This window comes from Camelus bactrianus, chromosome 3 (genome assembly GCF_048773025.1).
Source record: "Camelus bactrianus isolate YW-2024 breed Bactrian camel chromosome 3, ASM4877302v1, whole genome shotgun sequence".
NCBI lineage: Eukaryota > Metazoa > Chordata > Mammalia > Artiodactyla > Camelidae > Camelus > Camelus bactrianus.
Genome location: NC_133541.1, coordinates 37,502,386 through 37,527,231, shown reverse-complemented (window position 1 = coordinate 37,527,231; position 24,846 = coordinate 37,502,386). Strand labels below are relative to the sequence as shown.

General features: G+C 32.5%; 1 protein-coding gene and 1 non-coding gene across 3 annotated transcripts in view; both read right to left on the bottom strand.

The window, feature by feature from the left end:
- The window catches only part of MTREX (Mtr4 exosome RNA helicase), an 81,020-nt gene that overhangs the window by 29,644 nt on the left and 26,530 nt on the right, over positions 1–24,846 (bottom strand). For both annotated transcript variants that reach the window (XR_006728765.2, XM_010966283.3), the window contains exons 9-18: positions 24,236–24,334; positions 23,497–23,599; positions 21,906–22,037; positions 20,507–20,586; positions 18,027–18,137; positions 16,687–16,788; positions 14,267–14,392; positions 10,550–10,700; positions 5,732–5,904; positions 5,057–5,125 (exon numbers count right to left, since the gene is read on the bottom strand). Coding sequence is in view for 1 of the 2 variants with exons in the window: in XM_010966283.3 (XP_010964585.2) it covers positions 5,057–5,125; positions 5,732–5,904; positions 10,550–10,700; positions 14,267–14,392; positions 16,687–16,788; positions 18,027–18,137; positions 20,507–20,586; positions 21,906–22,037; positions 23,497–23,599; positions 24,236–24,334 (1,146 nt within the window). In the remaining variant the exon portion in view is untranslated. The remainder of the gene's footprint in view (positions 1–5,056; positions 5,126–5,731; positions 5,905–10,549; positions 10,701–14,266; positions 14,393–16,686; positions 16,789–18,026; positions 18,138–20,506; positions 20,587–21,905; positions 22,038–23,496; positions 23,600–24,235; positions 24,335–24,846) is intronic.
- On the bottom strand, positions 9,362–9,434 carry TRNAA-GGC (transfer RNA alanine (anticodon GGC)). The gene has a single exon. It is a non-coding gene; the product is annotated as a tRNA-Ala (tRNA).

The following is a 24,846-nucleotide window of genomic DNA, read 5'->3' as shown; positions in this document are numbered from 1 at the left end:
ATGATATATGAATAGGCACATACAAAGCATTTGACAAAATACAACTCTCATGACAAAAACACTCAACAAACTAGGAATAAAAGGAAACTTCCTCAACTTAATGAAGAACACCTATGAAAACATCACACTTAATGGTAAAAGAATGAATGTGTTCTCCTGAAGATTAGGAAAAAGACAAGGATATGTCCTTCATCAGTATTGTACCGGAGCTTCTAGCCTGGGCAATTAGGTAAAAATTGGAAATAAAATGCATCCAGATTGAAAAGGGAAAAGTAAAACTGTCTCCATTTGCAGACAAGAAAATCCTACAGCACCCACTAAAAAGCTATCAGAACTAATAAAGTTACTAGCGAAGTTGAATAATGCAAGATCGATATATAAATTCAACTGTATTAATATATGCTTGCCATGAAAACAGTGAAATTGAAAGAACCATTCACAATAGCATCAAAAGATTAAAATACCTGGGAATAAATTTAACAAAAGAAGTTCAAAATTTATACCTGGAAAACAAATTATTGTTGCAATCAATTTTAAAAGATCTAATAAATGGGAAAACATCCAATGTTCATGATCAGAAGGCTTAGTTATGATGACAATACTCTCTCCAAAATGGTCTACAGATCCAATGCAAACCCTATCAGATCCGAGCTGACTTCTTTGTAGAAACTGACAGACAATAAAATTTATATGGAATTATAAGAGTGGCAGAATAGCCAACACAATCTTGAAAAAGAACAAAGTTGGAGGACTCACCAGCCCATTATTTCGAACCTTAACTACAAAGATACAGTGATCCAGACAGGTGCTGGCATGAGGATAGACATACAGATCAACTGAACAGAACTGAGTTCAAAAATAAATCCATGTATCTATGATCATCCAAGTTTTGACAAGGATGCCAACATCATTTAAGTGAGGAAAGAATTTTCCAACAAATGGTGCTAGGACAAGAAAAAAGCTGCATCCTTACCTTAAGTCACATAAAAAAAAATTAACTCAAAATGGATCAAAGACCTAAATGTAAGAGCTAAAACTATAAAACTCTTAGAAGAAAACACAGGGGTAAATCTTCATGACCTTGATATTGGCAGTGGTTTTTTTCATATGACATCAAAAGCCTGAGTAACGAAAGAAAAAAACAGAAAAACTGGATTACATTAAAATTTAACACTTTCATGCGTCAAAGGACATTATCAGAAAAAGCAAAGGTGGACCAGATGGCTTCACAAGTGTATTCTACCAAGTGTATTCTACCAAACATTTAGAGAAGACTTAACAGCTATCCTTCTCACACTAGTCCAAAAAACAGAGAAAGAAACTTCTGAACTATCAGAAAGAGAAATTAAGAAAACAATTCCATTCACAATTGCATCAAAAACAAACAAACAAACAAACAAACAAAAACCAGGACTAAATCTAAAGAGGCAAAAGACCTGTACTAAAAGAAAAGTATACTACACTATAGTAAAACTGTAAGCCACTAATGAAAGAAATTGAAGATTTTACAAACAGATGGAAAAAAATACCATGCTCATGGACTGGAAGAATTATTACTGTTAAGATGATCGTACTCCCCAAGGCAAACTATAGACTCAATACAGCTCCTAACAAAATACCCAACAGCATTTTTCATAGAATTAGAACATGTAAGTCTAAAATATGTACGGAAACATAAAAGACCCTGAATAGCCAAAACAATCTGGAGAAAGAAAAAACTGGAGATGTTACACTCCCTGATTCAAAACTATACTACAAAGCTACAGTCATCAAAACAGTCTGGTACTGGTACCCAAAAAAGACACATTAGTCAATAGAGCAGAATAGAAAGCCCAGAAATCAACTCACACTTACATGGCAATTAATCCACAACAAAGGAGGCAAGAATACACAATTGGGAAAAGACAGCCTCTTCAACAAATGGTGTTGGGAAAACTGGACAGACACACAAGGAAGAATCAAACTGGGCTAATCTCTCATATCATGCACAAAAATCAATTAAAAATAGATTGAAGACTTAAATGTAAGGCGTAAAACCATAAAATTTCCAGAAGCAAACACAGGCAGTAAACTCTTTGACACTGGTCTTAGTAATATATTTTTGGATATGTCTCCTCAGGCAAGGAAAACAAAAGCAAAAACAAACAAATGGGTATACATCAAAGTAAAAAAGTTTTCTTCAGCAAAGAAAACTATCAACAAAATGAAAGATTACCTACTGAATGGGAGAAGATACTTGCAAATAATATATCTGATAAAGAGTTAACATTCAAAGTATATAAAGAAGTCATACAACTTGATACCTAAAAAAAACCCCAAGCAACTTGATTAAAAAATGGCAGAGGACCTGAAGAGATGTTTTCCAAAGAAACCATATAGATGGCTAACAGGTACATGTAAAGATGCTCAACATCAATAAACATCAGGGTAATGCAAATCAAAACCATAATAAGAATAACCTCACATCTGACAAAATGGTTATTACTAAAAAGGCAAGACATAACAAGTGTTGGTAGGATGTAGAAAAAAGGGAATCCTGCTACAATGCTGGTTAGAATGTAAATTGGTGCATCTGCTATGGAAAATAGTATGGCGGTTCTTCAGAATAACTACCATATGGTCCAGCAATTCCACTCCTGGGTATTTATCTGAAGAAAATGAAAACACCATTATTCAAAAAGATATATGCACCCCTATGTTCACTGCAGCATTATTTACAATAGCCACGATATGGAAGCAACCCAAGTGCTCATCAGTAGATGAATGGATAAAGATGTGGTGTATACACACACACACAGTGAAAGAAATATTACTAAGCCATAAAAAAGAATGAAATCTTGTCACTTACAACAACATGAATGGACCTGGAGGGTATTATGCTAAATGAAATAGGCCAGCCAGAGAAAGACAAATACTGTATGATTTCACTTACATGTGGCATCTAAAAAAATAATACAAATGAATCTATTTACAAAACAGTCACAAATGCAGAGAACAGGTGGTTGCCAGAGGAGAGGGTGGTTGGGGGAGGAGAGAAATAGGTGAGGGAGTTTAAAAGGTACAAACTTTCAGTAAATAAATGAGTCACAGGCATGAAATGTATAGTGTGGCAAATAATCAATAACTATAACATCTTTTCATGGTGACAGGTGACAACTAGAATTATCACAGTGAACATTTTGAAATGTATAGAAATACTGTATCACTATGTTGTGTAATAGGAACTACCACAGTGTTGTAGGTCAACTATGCTTCCAAAAATAACCTCACAGAGAAAGAAATCAGATTTGTGGTTACCAGAGTTGGGGTGGGGAGGCCTGCGGAGGGAAGGGAGAATTAGATGAAGGCAGTAAAAAGATACAAACTCCCAGTTATAAGATAAATAATACTAGGGATGTAATGTACAATGTGATTAATATAATTAACAGCGCTGTACATTACATATGAAAGCTGTTAAGCGAGTAAATCCTAAGAGTTCTCATCATACCGAAGAAAATTTTTCTTAAATTTCTTTAATGTAACTTTATGTGATGATGGATGCTCATTCAACATATTGTAATCATTTCATGATGTATATAAAAATCAAATCATTAATGCTATACACCTTAAGTTTATATAGTGCTGTATGTCATTTAAAGCTCAATAAAACTAGAAGAAAAAAACAAAAACAAGCAAACCAATTAACCTTCAATGGCCTGCCACTGCTTTCAAGTGTTTAAATCTGGACCCAATATACTCATAATCTATGATTAACTTCATACTTTTAAAAATTTTATTCCTTTCCTTCACCTGAAATGTTCTGTGACTGTTGCATACCACTGATCCTCTACCAGTGAATATTTATCAAATGAAATTCTACTCAGTCTTCAAGGATCTGTTTAAAATTTAAAAATTTCTTCCTTCTCAGGTGCCAACTCTAATAGCTCAAAATTTTCCTCCTCTTGCTCCAACTGCTCTTTGCTTATATCTTTACTGAAGTATTTCATATTCTGCCTTATATTTTCATTATCTGCTTGCCACTGTTCATCAAATGAGTACAAAAATTTTGTGTCTATGGTCAATGAATGGTTGTTAAATTAGACTCAAATGAGACAGTGTGAAAAAGATTCCTGTAAGTTAATAATTACTCAAGATAATTTATCAAAATTTTAATGGTAAATATCCTTAAGAAGTTATTCAGTGGGATTAATCATAGATCATCAATCAAAACACCTATCACAAACCTATGAACTTAATTATTTCGCCACAACAAATCACTTCAGTACCTCAAAAGTTCATTTACCTATTTTAGAACTAACTTTCAATCCCAAGGCTTAATTCCTAATTGCCTTTACACATAGGTGGTACAAAGAAGTTAATCACAATAAAATCACGAAACTGTCAACTTTAAAACAGAGTAGATTATCATCTTACGCAAACCCTTCATTTTAAAGATAAAGAAAAATTGGCCTGGAGATACAAAATGTCTTGCCAGAAGTCACATACTGGCAGATAACAGGTTGGTGCCTACCTCAGGTAAAGAAAATATAATAGACAGGAAGGCTCATTTAATTTCAAGGTAATCATTTCTCTAATAAATTAACAAATCATCCTTGATTTTATATAAATAATCTTTCTGAAATAATTATACTAATAACAACCAAAATCAACTTTATTATTGCTTTCATTTAGAGAGAATAAGTAAAACTGACCAAATTTCCTAAGTTATTTTCTCTAAGTCTATAACATATACCTAAATCAAAATTCTAATTTTTAGTGTCAGATGCTAATTTTTTAAAATATGTGACTTAAAGAATAAAATTATTATAAAAAGGACTGATGAATTCAGAGGAGAAATATAAATTGTCATGAAATTAAAATTTGTGATAGTGTTAGGAAAATAACCATACCACTTTAGGATAAAATTTAGGTTGTTCAAAATGTTAATTCCTTATGATAGAACTTTTTACAGCTTCTCTTAAGGTAATGCTATTACTAATCCAACCAATTTCCTGAGTCTGAAAAAATATTTCACTAAAAATTTATATACAATTCTATTTTAAGGACAACAGTTTACCTTAACATTTGATTTTTTTGAGAAATTCACCACTACACCCCAGCCAAAATCATCTCCTTCATTCTTTACCTGAAAAGAAAGTAAAGCAAGAAAATAAGAATGTTTATGTTCAAAAAGGCAATTTAGATGTCATACCCACATTATAGGCTAGTAAAACTTTGTGAGTTTTCCTGATAAAATATTTTTTGAAAGATCATTGTTAAACTTAAGGAAAAAGATGTTAATCCTACAGAAAGAAATCACTGCCAAATATCACAGGCTTCTAGAACAGCAATAACAGGAATCTCTCAGTTGGCAAACAAATGTTAAAAATGATATGGTGTATTTGTTCTGAGAATATCTTTTATAGCTAATGAATTTACCCACGTCTTAAAACTGTCTGATTCTCAGACAGTATCTCAAAACTGGAAATATGTCATGCTAATTCCAAAACTGTCTACTTCAATTTTTACCCCCTAAAATGAAAATCATTAGAGATTAAAAGGCAATCAGATAACCCCCCTTTCTTAATCAGTGTGACGTGAAACTGGTAAAACAATATAATATAGATCAACTATTCTAGCAGGAATTATTTTACCAAGATAAGAAAAAAAAATTGAAATTTCATCCAAAAAATATTAAATATTGAAATATCTAAAATATCCAAAAATTTTATGGAAAAAAAAAATGACATACCTTTACCAAACGACCTGGTTGTAGAAATGGTAAGCAGTATTTTGGTTTGTGAATATATTCTTCAATTTCTTTACCCAATTTAGCAAGCTGCTGTCTAATCTTATAATAGATGACTACACTTTCTTCATTTGGTATTACTATTTTATTATACTGTTCTTCCGAGTTCTTTACCTCTGTAAATAAAAACACATAAACAACATCAAAAAATTATACATCTTATGTAAATTATACCAAAGATATATCTTTTTTCCCTACTACCACAGTAGGAAACAAATGCAGATTGCATAAATTAGAAATTTTGAGGAAAAGCTTCAGAGACAACCGTAAGGCATACTGTCGTCTTATTTCTCCCTTTGCCATAATGGTTCACCTTCTCTCTTTCCACAGTTTCCCAACTCACCAACTGAATCCTCAAAGTGAGCCTGAATTGACAGTGATTTTTATCTGGTGAGCTAATTCTCTCCTGTGGATTGGAGAGAGGAGACTATCTCTGAGAATTCTGAACCTACACTGTTGAACACAGCACTATCCTTAAAACTTTATATGATGGTAGAAATGTTCTATGTCAGCACTTTCTGATGTAATAGCCAGAAGACACTGTGTGGCTATTTAAATTTAAATTAATTAAAATTAAATAAAATTAAACATTTAGCTCCTCAATTGCACCATTTCAAATGCTCAATAGCCAATTAAGTGGCTATTGACTTCAGTACTTAAATAGCACAGACATAGAATATTTTAACCCTAACCTTCCTTAGAAAGTTCTACTGGACAGCACTATTTTGGATCTTCTAAATAATATGCCGCTTTAACTCTCTGCAAAGAATCCAGTTTGCTAATGTCACCAGGCCTTCACCACCTCCTAGGACTAGGTCTCTAAAACTGAAGACAGGCAATTCAACCGCAGTAATCCCTCTACTCAGTCAGTGGGCAAAATACTAGCCCCTTTCAGCAACTGTCCTTTCAGTTAATCTAACCATCTATGATGGCATTCCCTGCTCTAATTCTTGCATCTAGTGCTGACCTCCCTTCCTCACTCATTCCATTATGCCTCCTTCCCACTGTGAACAAACACTTACTTTTAGAACTCTCAGGGTGTTGTCAACAGAGTTCATTCATGAGTCCTCTCCTACAGAAGGTATAACCACTTTGAATGGCAGAAGGATTTTATCTTGCCTCATTTCACTCTTACCCCTGGACAATGATTTATTTTTGGAAAAGAATATGCCTACCAAACAACTCTTCACTATTCTTCCAATCAGTGAGGATTTCTCATCCCTGTGTTCAATTTAGTCTATAGAACTGAGGAATCAAAGTATAATCTTGGGGTATGAGAGGTGGTCCAGAATAGAACAAACAATATGCATTCAGAAAGCACCTCAAGAAGGGAAAAAAGGGCAAGTTACAGCATTTCCCATTTATAAAGAGATAGAGAACAACCACCTGGTGGCTGGTAGCTTTTTGGTTTTCATTAAAAACAGGCATAGGAGGGTTGCAGGGCAGAATGAGGAGCACAGATTAGCTCTATGGAATGTCTTGACTCCAGCTGAAACCCGAAGAGACAATCAGCAAAGGGTGTATGATGGCAAGGGCAGCTAACATGTGGTGAGGACTTTATAGCTGAAAAAGCAGTTTTTAAAATTATTTAATCTGATCCTCATAGTTTTTTAGGCACTCGATTATTACCAATAACCATGGCATTCTCTATTTTAATTATTAATGGTCATTATTAATAATAATTATTGACAATCATGGCATCATCTACTAAAGAAACTAAATGAAAAGATTAAAATTAGACCTGCATTTTTCTTTTCAGTAAAGGAACAGTGAAATCCTATAAGTTTTATGGCTCCTTGGAAAATCTATTGTAGATTCAGAACATCAAAATGAAAAACACCTCATGTATGTCAGCCATCTAAGTTTATTATAAAAATTAAAGCATGGTATTTGTAAAATAAACTTTAAATCTATACTTCCAAAGGTAACAGTCTACATTTTAATGTTGGTTCACTTAAGGTGATGAAAATAATACCAGGTCTCTTGAAAAGATTCTACATATCAATAGAAAAAGGAATTATACTCTCACAAGTAATAAGTGAAACAGGAATAAACCTCATTCAACACATATTCTGCATATCAAAAGCACAAAGGATAGCCCCTATCACCTCTAACCATCTCCTCTTACACTATATACTCTTTTTTGGTCACACTACTCAGCCCTGCAAACTACTTAAAGGTGTTGCAATTCCCTCATCGATTATCACTTTCATCACTTAAATTCTTACCTCTCCCATTAAAAGTGTTATGCTTTTGCTAGTCTTTCTATTTGCTGCTTCCATAATGATACTAGTGTACAGTGGCAACGCCAGGGGTCAGAGATTATGTTACGATCCTCTTAAAAGGTAAGTCAGTTAGAATCACTCTGAAAACAACAGTGACAACAGCTGGGGCTTTGGGAGACAAAGGACAGGGGATAGAGAAACGGTGGCAATATTTAAGTTCTTAGAGTGGGTAGCTAGTCTTGGTTAAAGTCCTATTGAGCAATCTGAGCCCAGCCACAAGTCCTAAGAAGGGCTTTAAATAAATGGGAAAATACATGGAGAGTTCTCCCTCTACCCTCTGCTATTATCTGGGATATTTTCTATGGAATTACAAAAAAAATACAATGTGAAGTTTAAAAAGCGGTTTACTAATTGTTCAAATACATTATTTTTGTAAAAAATGGGTGGAAAAAAACAAAAGTAAGTGCTCCAATGTGTACTATATTTCCTTCTTCAGGACTAATTTGATTTTAATACCCACTTAATTCAAACTCAGATGCACACTGTACTGAAATCCTATGATATTTTCATTCTATTATTATATATTATTTTTGTGAGAGGTGCGGAGATTAATAGCTCCTTTAAAAACACAATTCTTTGAGAATAGAATCATACTTTCTCTTTGCTAAGGCTGCAGTTTATTATCAAGATAAATGGCATTAAATACAAGAAAATAATAAAATGTATTGTGATCCAAAATTATACATTTGTGATTAATTTTGAGGTTTTTTTTTTTTTTTTTTAAGATTCAATAGCTTTGCTTGTGGAAATTTAAGTAAAGGTAAGTCTTAAAATCAGCCAGCTCAAGTTTTTGAAATTATTTTTTTCATCCCTTTTTTTTCATCCAGAGAAGTTATTGCATCTATTCTCATCATATTAAAAAGGGATGACCCATGTTTTAATAAAAGCAGCATGGCTAAAAGCAGGAGTCCAAGATTTCTAATTTCAAATGGTTACCAACCAAATGTGTAACTTTACATACTGGCTTAACTTCTCTAGGCCTTAAAAAAAATCTGTAAAATGATGCCAAAGCTCTTTTTAGCTCCATAGTTTGTAATGAAGCAGCCACTCACAATTAAGATCGAAGAAATTAAGGAAAGAGGAAATAATTATGATCTATTGTCCAGGTAAAGGTAAAAAAAAAAAGAGAGAGAATTTAATTCACTTGGATGGTCTAAGCCTTTTCTTCTTTTCTTTTCTTTTATTTTATTTTTTGAGGGGAAGGTAATTTGGTTGGTTGGTTGGTTGGTTGGTTGGTTGGTTGGTTTGTTTTTGTTTATTTGTGTGTTTGTTTATTTATTTATTTTAATGGAGGTACTGGGGATTGAACCCAGGACCTCGTGCATGCCAGGCAAGCACTCTGCCACTGAGCTATACCCTCCCCACCTTTTTATTTTTTTTAAGGGCACGTTATTACACTTCTTTTACTTGCAGCTACATATAACTTGAGTGAAAGTGCCATCCACTTGTGATAGAAAGATATCTCAAATTTGCGTGTACTGTTAAATAAATCATAGTACATTTATAAAATACAAATTATTATGCAGTCATTCAAAGGATACTTGAAATTAAATTTTAAAAAGCCAGAATCAGTGAGCTAGTGAATGTAAAGCATTTAACACAAGGCTAGGCATATGATTAATGTTTAACAAATGATATCAATTGTAAGTACCATCATTATTACTACCAAACTGCGTATCTGATCACGATTTTTAAAAATCTATATAAAAAATATGTATGAAAAATGTGGAAGAACCACTCATTGTTAACAGTGGCTGTCTCTGTGTGAGATTGCAAATGATCTTAAATTTCCTTTGCATCTTTTGCTAAATTTGGGGTTTTTTTTCCCCTATACATTATTTTTATAAGACTTACCCAAACCAGTATTTTAAATCTTTGCCTCAATTTTAGATTTTAATCAGCTCTATATGATGATCAGCCATAGTATCTTCTAAAATTAGAGATTAACACACAATACACAATTCTACTTGAATGTACTTACCAGGGAACAATTACTTTCTGGACTTTAGAAAACATTATCTTACTACTGAGAGCTAAAAATTCTAAAATCCATGTTAAAATATATGTTTCCTTAATCATTCATAAACATATGATATGGCAATGTTATATAATGAGAAAATGGTGAAAGGATAAGACTAATATACATGCTTCTTGCAGGTAAAATTTTAATACACCAGGTTGTTTGTTACATCCCTATTCATAAACATGAGTTATTATGTGATATGTCTCTAGCAATAAACCATACTAAATTTGAAATAACTACAGAAACTCATCCTGACAGTTTCCTTACTTTCACTTAAAGCATTCTAGTTGGTTACAATGACCAGACTGTAGTTCTTACTTTACTTTACTTTATGTAAGGACAAAGATGTGGCTTACCAGAAAAAAAAAAATTGGCCAAAACAGCCAATGTTGCAGTAATTTTGCTATTTAGTCTCCTATCTAAATGAGGCTGTTATGGTAATTTTATACTTACTCTCTACTACTCCTGGAATTGCTCTATAATGCTGAAACTGATAGAAGGATTTTTCCAACATGTATTCAGGATTAATTTCTTCTACTCGTAGTAAGTTCAAAACCATGTTGTAAGTCAAATGGAAAGCACTATTTAGAGGATCAGCTGAGCCCTAAGAGAGAAAAAAACAATGTTGGAGGTTTTTCAAATAAATTCACACAAATATTCATAACCTGTTAAACTGCTTAATAATTTAGTCTGCATTAGGGAATACTAGAGACATATATTAAGTTCTTTCCTTTAAACGACCAATATAAAGTGACAAAACAGTTGATCTTTGGGAAAATGAAGGGGGAAAAAAAATCACTAAATAGGACAGTTGCAGTTAAAATACTGTTTGCCAAGTATGTTTAGCTCTCTGCCTTCTAAGTACTTGACAGGATTACACATTTTGTCCCCAGGGGATAGGGCAAGTAAGTTGTAGTGGTGTATCACTTCCTGGCCAAGTATTTAACTGCTGGTGTGAAAAGCTATCTTCTTCCTTCTGGCAGTGACTGATAATGTTCAAGATGGTGGTCTCTCCACCAGCCCGAATTCCTAAACAATAATGATAAGCAAAACCTCCTCTGTAAATCTCCAAAAAACACATAAGAGAAACCGTTAAGTTACTGAGATTTAGGTTTGTTACTGCAGCATAACCTAGCCTGTGCTGACAGAGCACGCTAAATTTATTTCAGAATGATATGCAGATAAAAATTAGTTATCTTGAAACTCTCAGCTTCCTAGAGTAACATAAAACTGCTAATGTGTTTTCCACAAATTTACAGGCCATTCTTATCCTCACTTCAATAATTCCTCTTTCTCCTCCTAAGAAGGGCTAGCTAATGGCTAGAGAGAATAAAACATTTATCTACAATAGTGTGACTAGCTTGAAACAAGGCTTATATCCAAAATACTTCCTTGAGATCTAAACTTTTCTTACAATGTTTCTTCAGGAATATTTTTTTAAAAATGCAAATACTTCCTAAGGATAAAAATGATTATAGAAGAATGACCAAATTATAGGGAGACACATGCTGAAATATTTAGAAATGAAGTGTCACAAAACATGCAAATTTCTAAATGGCAGAGCAAAATACACAACTACTCTTAGGGTAGTCAGGGGCTTTTAAATTGAGGTCTATAAGCCAGTCTTATTACACTTAGAAATATAAATGTATCCACATAGGATTTTATGAGGAGAAGGAGCAGAACTTTCAACAGTCTCAAATGGTAGTATTCTTTAACTTCTAAAAAATTAAGAGCCACTCACTCAAGTGGGATAGTTAGTAAGTCCTTAAAAACCTTAATTTTTATCTACTTTCCTTGAAAACAGGGCCAAAGGGAGATGGGGAATTAGTACGAAAACCACATTCTTGAGGAAGAGAGGAATTAAAGACAACTTCAGCTACTTCACAATTTTGCAAAAAGACCAAGCCTCTACTATTCTTTTTCTTTTCTACTATTTACCTCCTTTAAGAAATCTGGGGCTTCAAAAATACAAATGTTTATTTTCAACCTCAAACTCTGCTTTTTTATTCTTAACTGCTATAGAATATACCTATTCTAAATTCAGTCACCAGAATTTCAACATAGCATTTTAACACTGTATCCAAGTGAGCCTAGGGTAACCACAACTTACACCTGTTACATTGATATAATTACTAATAGCCCTTTCTTTCACTATTACAGTATCCTAATTTGGACGCTAAATAATATGGCTATACAGCCAGCCTTCAGTATCCTCGCGTTCCACATCTGAGGATTTAATGAACCATGGATCAAAAATACTCGAAGGGAAAAAAACTGCAGAAAAATTCCTAAAAGCTAAACTTGAATGTGCCACGCAACATAGGCAACTACTAACATTTACATTGTATTTACAACTATTTACATAGTATTTATATTATATTAGGTATTATAAGTAATCCAGAGATGATTTAATGTATATGAGAGAATGTGCATAGGTTATATGCAAATACTATGACATTTACATAAGAGAATTGAGCATCTTCAGATTTTGGTATATGTAGGGATGCTGGGTCCTGGAACCAATCCCTTGAAAATACCAATGGAGAAATATATTATTATACAATTACCATTCAATCTTAAAGAAGAAAATTCTGCAATATGCAGCAACATGAATGAACTTTGAGGACATTATGCTAAGTGAAATTAGCTAGTCACAGAAAGAAAAACACTGCATGATTCCACTGATGTGAGGTATCTAAAATACTCAAATTCATGGAATCAAAGAGTACAATGGTGGTTGTCAGACTGAAGGGAGGAGTAAATGGGTAGTCATTAATTAAAGGGCATCAAGTTTCAAGCAAGAGATAACTAAGCTCTAGAGATCTGCTATACAACACTGTACCTATAGTCAACAACATATTTTACAACTTAATAATTTATTAAGAGAGCAGATCTCATGTTAGGTGTTCTTTCCACAATAAAATTTTTTAAAAAATTTTTAATGAAATGAAAGATGATATAGAACTTTACACTTTTAAGGTAACAAATCCAGAGATGTCAAGTAAATGAAATGAAAGAAATCTGTACTAAAGGAACCAGATGTTATTATTAAAATATTATGTCCTCATTCAATTCTTTCCACACAGAGTATGAGGAAGGAAAAAACTGTTTATTATATCTGACAAAATTTAAACAAAATAATAAAAATACTAATTTTTAACCTTGAGGCATCTTCTTTACATAAGCAATGCTTAAAAATGGATTTCCAAGTGTTTTTTGAAACTGAAAATAAGAAACCATACGATCACCATGACTATGTACAGATAAGTTTCATGTTCATGCATATAAAAACATACTAAAAAACTAGATATTTACCTATTTTTGCTTTAGCATACCTACAACCATATCTCAAATTCTGCACGCAATTCCTAAGTCTTAGAACTTGAACACAGTGTATTTCAGAGACACTGACCTTTGTATCTCTTAATGTGTTTTGAAGCTCTATTTCAAGTAGCTAATCAGCCGGAAGTTAATTTTATATTTTTAACTAATGTTTAAGTTTCCTATCTTATTCACAGTGTTCTCTAGGGATCAACTTAATAATCCCTTAAAACACTGAGGAGGAGGAAAGCAACCAGATCAAACTTCCTTGAGAAGATCTTCAAAACAAAATGAAAATAAAAATCTTAGACAATCCAAAACACAAATACTAGCAAGCAAAATGAACAGGTTAATTCAATATAAAGCTTATAAATTTTAACTTATTATTGGGATATTTATAATCTCTCAATAAGCTAAATTAGAATGGTAGATTGTAGAATTACTTTATTAAGCTACCTGGGCTTATAAAGGCAGAGAAAGGTAACTGCCCAAAATACTGATTATCATCTGCCCTACTTCCTGTTCTGATAGGTAAAGAGCAATTCGTGCAGTGGAGAGGACAGATGCAGAGGTATCTTAAATTTAGAGGACAAAGTAAACATTTCTGCCCTCTCTACGAATTCATGTCCCTCCATTGCATGACTTGCTTTTTTGCTATTAGAATGTAGGGTAACAAAATACCAGTACTTTGAGCAGTCACCTTCTTCCTCTTTCCTAAGCCCAGACAGTTTAGTAAATTAACTCATCCACTCAGAAAGTATTTGAACAGACACAACTAACTTCGATGTAGTCCTAAAGTATGTTTCTTTAATTTCTAGTGAAGGCACAGAAAGTTAACTCGGTTACCTTAAGCAGTTGTTTCCCAATTGTTGGGCTCATCTTTTCATCTACCATGAGAATTACAATTCCTCTATCATCCATTCCCCTCCTTCCAGCACGACCAGACATCTGAATGTATTCACCAGAGGAAATCTGAATGAACATATTAAAAAATGCAGTTTAGGAGAAAATCTGGTAAAAAAAAAAATTCTTCAAATTTTTATCATAAAATACACAAGCACAAGCTATACATTCCAAAAAAGGAAACATGATTCAAAACATGAATTTCTAGGAAAGTTTAAGTAAAAACACAAAAATGCACAACACTTGAGAATAATGTTGCAAAACTAAATTTTAGCTCCAAAATTATCAAATAGCTACAGAGAAAGACTGGTTAATTCACCAACATAGAAACATCTTTGAGCTACATATTCTGGAAAACAGCGAAGCCCAAGAAAGTAAACAACGATTCAAATTCTACTAAATGCCAGTTCTGAGTTGATCATAACACATTTTTAAACTTCCAAATGAGATTAATATAAAAATAAACACACACTAAAAAAGCCCAATTTTCTACTTTCTCAGTATATATCCGTGGCATTCAGAAGAGTTCATTCATCAGTAAAAACCAGCTAAGGGAGAAAGATTAGTAAGTATCCCGTAGATAATCTTTTAGGGTGACACTGAACCATCTGAACACTGGGTAAAGTTTTATTTGTAAGTGCATATATACTTGTTTTCCTGTAGAAAGGGTCCAGTCTTCAGATTCTCAAAAAATAACATGACTCAAGAAGAGTTACAAACCACTATGCTAACTAGAAGGCATATTACTGACAGCATAAAAAACAGACTAACAACCTGGGAGCAAGGAAGGCATCAGAAAAAGATAACCAAAAAAAAAAAAAAAAAAAAAAAAAAAAAAAAAAAAAGCCAACCCTAAAGATCAGAAAAGAACGTTTCAAAAAGGCAGCCCAATAAAATCTCAACAAGGCTCAAGAGTATCATTACATTATGACACACTATGATTTTTGGATTTCATAATTATGATCTTGAATCAAGAAAAGGTCATTTTCTTAAATTCAATCATCCACTTTACTTCTTTTCATTACCCTGGAGTCCATGGGATGCCAAGGAGAATGTAAAGTCATGAAAGACATTTATTTTCTTGTGGCACCAATTTTATTCAAAGAATTAAGTAATTTCAAACAAACAGACTATGAAGAACTTTAAAATTTACATGAACTTAAAACAAAACATATGAAAGGCATTTAACTGCTTTATAATTAAAAATTACATTCTACATGAGTTAGCCTTCTTTTGATTTAAAAAAGTCAGAAGTTACAGAGATTTCTGAAGGCTATGTAAAAATTTCTAAAGAGAAATGGCACTGCCTCACTATACTTACATTTCTGTTTTGTTTAGCATCCAACAGATTTAAAAATAAAACAAATCGAGAAAAATGTTTTGCCTTTAAAATTCTACCATGGGAGTTTTCAGCGTTTGATGATTAATAACTGCTGCCAAAAACTTGTTTAAGCAGAAACAAATCATCATTTTCAAGAACAAAAGGTACAGTTGACTATTTACAATTCTCCTCAAACACCATATTATGTGACTCTTTGGTTTGCCGTAAGTACTCAAATTGGAATCTTTCTTCCTCCATCTGCTTTTCATCCCTGCGATGGTCCACTGCCTGGCTGGTAAATATTCATCTGCTCTTGTTGCTCAGTTTAAGGACCGCCTTCTATGTGAAACTTTCCCTGATCCCTCATATAAGTGACTTCTTTCCTTATGCTTTATCCTTCCTATATATACTTCTCAGAAAACATAACATAAATTTTCACCTGCTACTAGGTCTCTTCACAGGAGGGACTGGTTTGGTTTTGTTTTCAATTTATCATCCTCAGTACCTACTGCTGTCCTAGGCCCATAGTTTAAGTTTGGTAACTGTCTTGCTGAATGGGTTACTCGCCTCTGGATTAAGGATTTACTTTTACTCCAATTCACAATTTCATCCATGATCCCAATTTCCTCTCCTCTTTTGCTTTAGAAAAGACATGTGCAAACCTGTTAAAACCTTTATTTAAAACCTGAAGAGTTAAACAGTGAGCTACAACTGTAGCCACTATAGTAGAGGAGCTTTAAATAACTTAAAGAAATAAAAATTCTAGATATATTTCAAATGTGTTAAAACATTCATTATTCATTTGCACACTTATTTCTCATCACCAAACTCTTTCACTTAGTTTACCCCGCATCCTCTTGCCAGCTAAAGGATGAAGATGTAAAGGACCTAAAATTTAACCTTGATGAATTTCTTTTATTACTCAGGTACAAGTTCTTGCGTATTTAGAACTGAAAATCTCAAGCACTACATGAGCCAAAATCAACTTAGGTAAAACAATTAAAGCTAAAAGTTATTTTAATATATGAATTATTTTACCTACCCATCGAAAATCCTTCCCATCAAATTTTCGGGCATTCGTGAATAAAACAGTTCTAGCTGGCATGTTAATTCCCATAGCAAAAGTCTCTGTGGCAAATAAGGCCTAAATGAATGAATAATTATACAATTAAACATTTATTTTAAGCTAGAAAAACTATTTTTATAAATAAAGTATTCAAGTATAAATAAATCATTTTAAAATTAGTTAATGAAACTCTATAAAAAATAAGGCCTGCTATCCCCAGATGTATTTTAGTATTTTATATACAAAAATTTTTCAATTTACATGCAATTAATTTATATTTATTATAATGAAGTTATATTATAATATTTAATGTCCCTTGCATCTCAGAAATTTATAATCAGGGATATAGTCTTTCTTAAATTTCAGTGGTAGTAACTTAGAGTAGACTACTGGTATGCATATGACAAAACTGGTTAATAACATGGTAGTATAATCACTTTTTTTGTTTAAAAATTAAATTACACATTATTTGTATGTATGCTAGTGGCTATTTTGGGGAATTCAAGGGCAACAGTGGTCTTTAACTTTTTACTTTACGTGCAACAGTTCTGTGTGAATTTTACAACCCACAAATATTACTTAAAAGATTCTTTAATAAAATAGGCCTCAACAAAACATGCAATCTATATGAGAACATCAACAGGGCCTACTCAGACACAGGTATAAATAGTGACCAATTCTCTACCTAAAATATTTCAAGTATGGTATTTTGGGTGAACAAATTTCTTTTAAATATCCTACTTAGTGATGAGGTTCTCATGACAAATCTCCAATCTGATGTTTAAAATTCCAATCTGATTTTTAAACATAAAATAATTTATGAGTCATGTAAAAGCTTACGACTACATTTTGGAGTGTTTCCCATTTTAACATCCCATTCTGGGTACAGACATTGATAAATTTAAAAATTAAATTAGAATCTCTTTGGTGTAAATGAGAACATCCTAAATAACTTTCATAAGTTTAACCACCAATTCTCCTTGTCTTCTCTAAACTGCTCCTTCTAATCTGTGTACAGAAAGAAGTCCACTTACAGGATCAACTCTAGGTCTGATAATACTCTGGAAAATTCTACCCTGTATTCAGTAATGTTACCATTTCTTACTTTAAGAATAGGAAAAGAAACATTTTGCCTACAGTCTAAAATTTGGGAAGTATAACACCATATATAAAAATCAAGTTCATTATCTAAGTCATTCCACATGACCTACCTAAAATAACAATAACAATAAAAAGTTGCGTATAAACAGGGTTTTTGATAATTTTAAAACTATTCACACAATTTTAGGGCATAATAAATAAAAATAAAATCATACCTTTATCAATCCTTCAGAAAAGAGAATTTCTATAGTTTCTTTCAAAATAGGAAGTAAACCACCATGGTGAATACCAATGCCCCGCTTCAAGAGAGGAAGAACATGTTCAACCTACGATTGGAATAAATTTATTTTACAATGATGTGAAGAAAAGAACTTTTAAAATGTTAAACTAACAAATTAAGAAAAATAGCACAGGAAACTATATTCAGTATCTTATAACAATCTTTAGTGAAAAAGAATATGAAAATGAATGTATGTATATATACACGATTGGGACACTATGCTGTACATCAGAAACTGACACGTTAACTGACTATACTTCAATTAAAAACAACCCAGAATATATAGACATAAAAAAGAAAAATGGATAATCAAGAAAGAATGATGTTTAAAGAAATGTTATATAAACTTTTCAGAAAAAAACAAAACTGAAACTCGTATTCTCACAGATTATTAAAACACAATATAATTCTGTCCCAGCTTTCTTTAATATGAAAGGCGTATTTTAAATAAACTTTACAAATGCTTTGCTTCCTCATTCAAATTTTTCAGCATCACTTCATCTTCTCCAAAAAAATTAAAGGTTATGAGGGCAAAGTTTCTATCTGCACAAAATAAACTTAAAAAATCCTGGCCAACTAAAACCAAAAGGAAATAAATAATTATAAAGAACATTTAATATAAATATACACTTTATCTAAAAACAAATGAATTATTGAAGAGTTCATTCTCATTAACACTATTTTTTTAAATTGAGGTATAGTTGGTTTACAATGTTGTGTTAGTTTCTGGTGTACAGCATAGTGATTCAGGTATACATTTATATATATGTTCTTTTTCATATTCTTTTTCATTATATGTTACTACAAGACACTGAACATAGTTCTCTGTGCTATACAGTAGGATCTTACTGTTTTCCTACTTTATACATAGTAGTTTGTATCTGTAAGTACCAAACTCCTAATTTATCAGCCTCCTTCCCCTCTGGGAACCATAAGTTTGTTTTATATGTCTGCGAGTCTGTTTCTGTTTTGTAAACAAGTTTACTAGTATCATTTTTTTTAGATTCCACATATAAGTGATATCATATGATACTTGTCTTTCTCTGACTTATTTCACTTAGTATGAAAATCTCTAGGTCCATCCATGTTGCTGGAAATGGCATTTCATTCTTTTTTATGGCTAAATAGTATTCCTCTGTGTGTGTGTGTGTGTGTGTGTGTGTGTGTGTGTGTGTGTGTGTGTGTGTGTGTGTGTGTTGCAACTTCTTTATCCATTCATCTACTGATGGACATTTAGGTTGTTTCCATGTCTTGGCTATTATAAACAGTGCTGCTAAGAACACTGAAGTGCATGTATCTTTTCAAATTAGAGTTTCCTCCAGGTGTATGCCCAGGATTAGGATTGCTCGATCATATGGTAACTGTTTTTAGTCTTTTAAGAAATCTCCATACTATTTCCCACAGTGGTTGCACCAAATTACATTGAACCTACAGTATATGAGGGTTCCCTTTTTTGCACACCCTCTCCAGCATTTATCATTTGTAGGCTTTTTAATAATGGTCATTCTGACTGGTATGAGGTGATACCTCATTGTAGTTTTCATTTGCATTTCTCTGATAATTAGTGATACTGAACATCATTAACACTGTTAAGTGCCATTAATTCTACTATTAGAAATGTGGTAGGAAAACTAAGATGTATAAAGACATGGCTTAGCCCTTAGATACTAATAATTCAGCTGGAAAGAAAAATGACAGTAAGATTTTGTAAATTAAATACTATTTTAAGTGCCAAGAAACATGATATTGCAGTCTTATCTTAAATCCCAGATAAATCAAAGCAAACACTTGTAAGCACAGTATGACCTTCTAATTTTTCTTTTCACAAAACAAAACTTTATTCATATAGTACTAGTTTAGACTAAAGCATTAGTTCTCAGGTTTGGATGCACATTAGAATAACCTGGCGAGCTCCTGAAAGATTCTAATGATTAGGACACCCATTAGACCAATTAAATCAGAATCTCTGGGAGTGGCAGTGAGGCATCAGTTTACTTTAGAACTCCTCAGGCAATTCCAATAGTCAAAGGAAAACACCATATTAAAGCAAAGTAGACATCAAATGCCTCTCTAAATATACAATTTTCATTAGGTGTGCTCTACTGTTGTTTGGTAGCTTTACGAATTAAAAAACTGACTTAAAACTAGCACTAAAAATTTTGTAGTATTAGGAACAGAAGCAGTAATTTCCAGACCGTGCTAGCTTTCAGAGAAAAGTTCCCTCAAGGCAGCAAATTTTTCCTTTTGTCACCTTTTTAGAAGTTTAAAATAGAAATCAAGGTTGCAGTGCACAATGCAACATATTTACTACAGTGTGCAAACAGTGCAGTAAAATAGTAATAAAAGCAGGAAATACAAAGTGAATTATGCTACCTGTTAATTAACTACCCATACTTAATGACATTAAATATATACCTGCGGGAGCTTTTTATCTTCATCAGATAAGCAGTCAATTGCGTTACTGAATACTTCTTCAACCATCTTCTTCTCTTCATCTAAGAGAGAAAAGCCAAAGGTATATCAGTATCTCAGTGGTGAGTCAGTGATACCAAATTTCACACACTGCAAAGAATAAGAGTCTATAAAGAGTAAGAGTCAGGATTTAAGATATAGTCAGAAGGGCAAGGAGATAAAATTTACTATGTAATTATTTAATAATTACGCCTTTCAAAATACATCTAGCAGACTTAATCCATGAATAAGAGTACTATAAAAATAGAAACAATAACTACATTAAGTGTCTACATCCAATACTGAAGTCTAACAAAAATAGAACACAGGGATTATTATTACCCACTACTGAGGAAAGTGAGGCTTAGAGCAAATGATGCGCACTGGTATTAACTGTCGGATCAACAATCCTGAAGCCTATGCTCTAAACAATTACATTGCTCTCCTGTACAATGTCTATTAAAAGATAGTCAATAATTACTTGTTGACTTCACCAATATATAACTATGAAACATTAAGCATATCCATCACTGGTAATTTTAAGAAAACATTTCTAAGTAGAGCAATTCACTGTCAAAAAGTTAAAATACTATTGGCTTTATAAGGTTATATGCGTTATCTGTCATCTGTTATTTTTACCCATGGATAAGTAAAAATTAGCTTTAAAATACCCAAGATTAGACCTGTACACCTTGATAAAGAAAATAAGACAACTGAATTTGATTTTGGATGACTAAAGATATTATTTATTTCTCACTGTACAGAATTAGATACGTAAAAGGCTGACTGTGCAACTTCACTGGTTATTCAGCAGGCTGCAATTTTTGCCTGGGCAATGCTACTATCTAGCTGTGTGACTTTAGGTGACTTACATTTACATTACCATATGGGAATAATTTATTAATCTGCTAGAAGGTATTGTATTTTATACAAAAATTAAACCCTAGTTAGGTAAAGGGCAGGTTTTTCTGGTTTCAATTTCTAGAAGAACGAAGCATAACAGAAGGTAGTCTGACTAAGAGACTTACCTTAAGTAGTTAGATAGAAAACCACAGTAACCAAGGAGCTATGGCAATGAAGTATAAGAAGGTATGTATGAGTCTGGTATTTCTTAGTAGGGCTCTCTGGATTTTATATAGAACAATGTACATATCTTCCAGTAAAAGACAGAAGAAAGGGAAAGAAATGATAAATTGGGGGCCTCTTAAAGCTTTTACAGATGTGATGAGTACCTACTCCTGTAACTGTAAGATGAACTGCATATCCTAACAATACACAATAGATAATGCCTTATCAGAAATACATTTACATTCATTTTCACATAACCACATAACATTGAAATTATACTGAAATTACATAGTACCTGTGTTGAAATCTAATTTGGTCATTTGAAGTGCATAGGCTTCACAATCTTTCTTACTGAAACTGAAAATAATTACAGGCTGAAAATTTCTTTCCATAATCATCTTCACAATCTTGAATACATTTGATGGTCCTGCAAAGAGGACATAAACCATACCCCAACGTTAACTCAAATGGATCACAGACAAATGTAAAATCTAGAACTATAAAACTCTTAAAAAACATATAGAAGTATATCTTCATGATCTTGGGTTAGGCAAAGCATTCTTAGATATGATACCAAAAGTATAAACAACAAAAAAACCCAGATGAATTGGATTTCATCAAAATTTAAAACTTTTGTACTTCAACAGAAACCAACAATAAAATGAAAAGACAACTCTAACTCACAGATGGGGGAAAATATTTGGAAATCACGTATCTGACAATGATCAAGGATCCAAAATATATAAAGAATTCTTATAATTCAACAACAAAAAGGATCTAATTTTTGAATAGGCAAAGGATATGAATAGATATTTCTCCAAAGATAAACAAATGGCCAATAAGCACAGTAAAAGATCCTCAACATCATTAGCCACCAGAGAAATGTAAATTAAAACCACACTGAGATACTACTTCATACTCACTAGGATGCCCATGATCAACTACACAGATTATAGTAAGTACTGGCGAGGGTGTGGAGGAAATGGAAACCTCATAACCCTTCTGATGGGAATGTATAATGGTACAGCCACTTTGGAAAATAATTTGACAATTACTTCAAAAGGTTAAACACAGAATTACTATATGACTCAGCAAATGCACTCGCAGGTGTATTCTTATGAGAAAAGAAAACATGTGCATACAAAAACTTGCAGCACACGACTGTTTACAGCAGCATTAGTCACAACAACTAAAAAGTGGAAGACAACCTAAATGTCCATCAACTGAAGAATGGATAAATAATGTATGGTATATCATACAATGGAATATTTTTTGATCATAAGAAGGAATGAAGGGCTGATACATGCTTCAAACATGGATGAATCTTGAAAACAAGCAAGTGAAAGAAGCCAGTTGCAAAAGACCATATATATAATGATTTTATTTATATGAAACATACAGAAAAGAAAAATAGAAACAAAATAGATTAGTAATTGCCTAAGGTTGAGGGGTAGTGGGGAAGAGGTTGGAAGGAAATGAAGAATGACCACTAATGGGTATGGGGTTTCTTTTTGAGTTAATGAAAATGTTCTGAAATTAAATAGTAGTTGCACAACTGTGTAAATATATTAAAATCCATTTAATCATACACTTAAAAATGGTGAATTCTATGGTATGACTTGTATCTCAATAAAAAAATTGTTTGCATAATTCTGTGAATATACTAATAACTACTGAGTTACATACTTTAATGGGTGAATTGTAGAATATATGAATTATATCTCAATAAAACTCATATCAGAAAAAGAGATCAACCTTTATTCATCCAATTTTATCATTCTGTATCTAGATCTTTAACATAGCTTCCTGAGGAAAAAAAGTTAAAAAACATAAAATGTAACTTGAAAATATATGTAAAATTCTCTCAAAACAAAGTACCAAATTACCTTTTGTTCCTCCTTTCCGCCCCTTTTGATCTCCTTTTGCCAAATCACCAGCATCCCGAAGTACTTGCATCGCAGTATTAAAATTATCTTCTCTGAAGTCACCCTGGAATTACAGATATTTTTCTATGTAACTTAACAAATACCTAATCATAATCCAAACATTTTTCATACCTCAAAACAAAGCTTCTTCAAATAATAACTTAATATAATAATAAAACTGGGAAAAGCGAAATATATCTGAAATGTGTCCATAGCCCCTTATTCTCCAGGCATTTGAAAACAATGGAAAATGAGGGAAATCTAATTCATGCATTTAAAAAAAACACGAGTCCCTGGGATTTCAAAATGTAGAATAGATAAACAAGATTATACTGTATAGTACAGGGAAATATATACAGCATCCTGTGGTGGCTCACAGCGAAAGAGAATGTGACAATGAATGTATGTTATGTTCATGTATAACTGAAAAACTGTGCTCTACACTGGAATTTTACACAACATTGTAAAAGGACTATAACTCAATAAAAAAAGTTTAAAAAATAAAATATAATAATAATTAAAAAAAACATGAGTCCTAAATATAATTTTTGAAAGAAAAATACAAAAAACTAATAACTTTGGACCATAAAACTATTTAAGAAAAAAAATGGATCTGTTATTCTTACCTAGTTTAAAGAAAAACAGGTATAAACAGCAAGGTATGATATTATAGATGTAAGAATGACAATTACTCCCTTACATTTTCATCAACCACAAGGTGCAGACCATCTCCCCCTGCTGGAAAAATGTAGTGCTGCAATGGAGTAGGCCGATAATCTGTGTAAATTACATGGCAAGGCTGTAAAGACAAACAAACAAAAAAATAATTAAGCATATATTTTGTTTCTTCAAAATAATACCATGTATTTGACCTACCTAAAGGATTCTGAGGAGATAAATCTTTGAATTCAATATTTCAAAAAGAAAACACTTTTTAAAAAAAACTTTAAAAACCAGGTAAGAAAAAATTTGGAAAAATTAGGTCTATCAAATCATACTACCATCTGTTCAGTTTTACTAATTCCCTAATCAGGGCCAAATACATGATTTGAGTTTCAATAATGATCTTAGACCCATACCCTATACCTATGATGCCATAATTAAAGATGTCTGTTTCTATGGAGCAGTAATAAGGTAACACAGAATGCTCCCTTAAGTAAAATGGAACTTTTCCACCCCACAGAAACTTTTCAAAGCCTGACTAAAGCAGCAGGTTGATCTAATTCCTTCAGAAGATCCACTGGGTTTCTATTCTTCAGAAGCAACATGTTTTACAAAAACATCATTAGAGAGCTTATAGATAGTTAAACA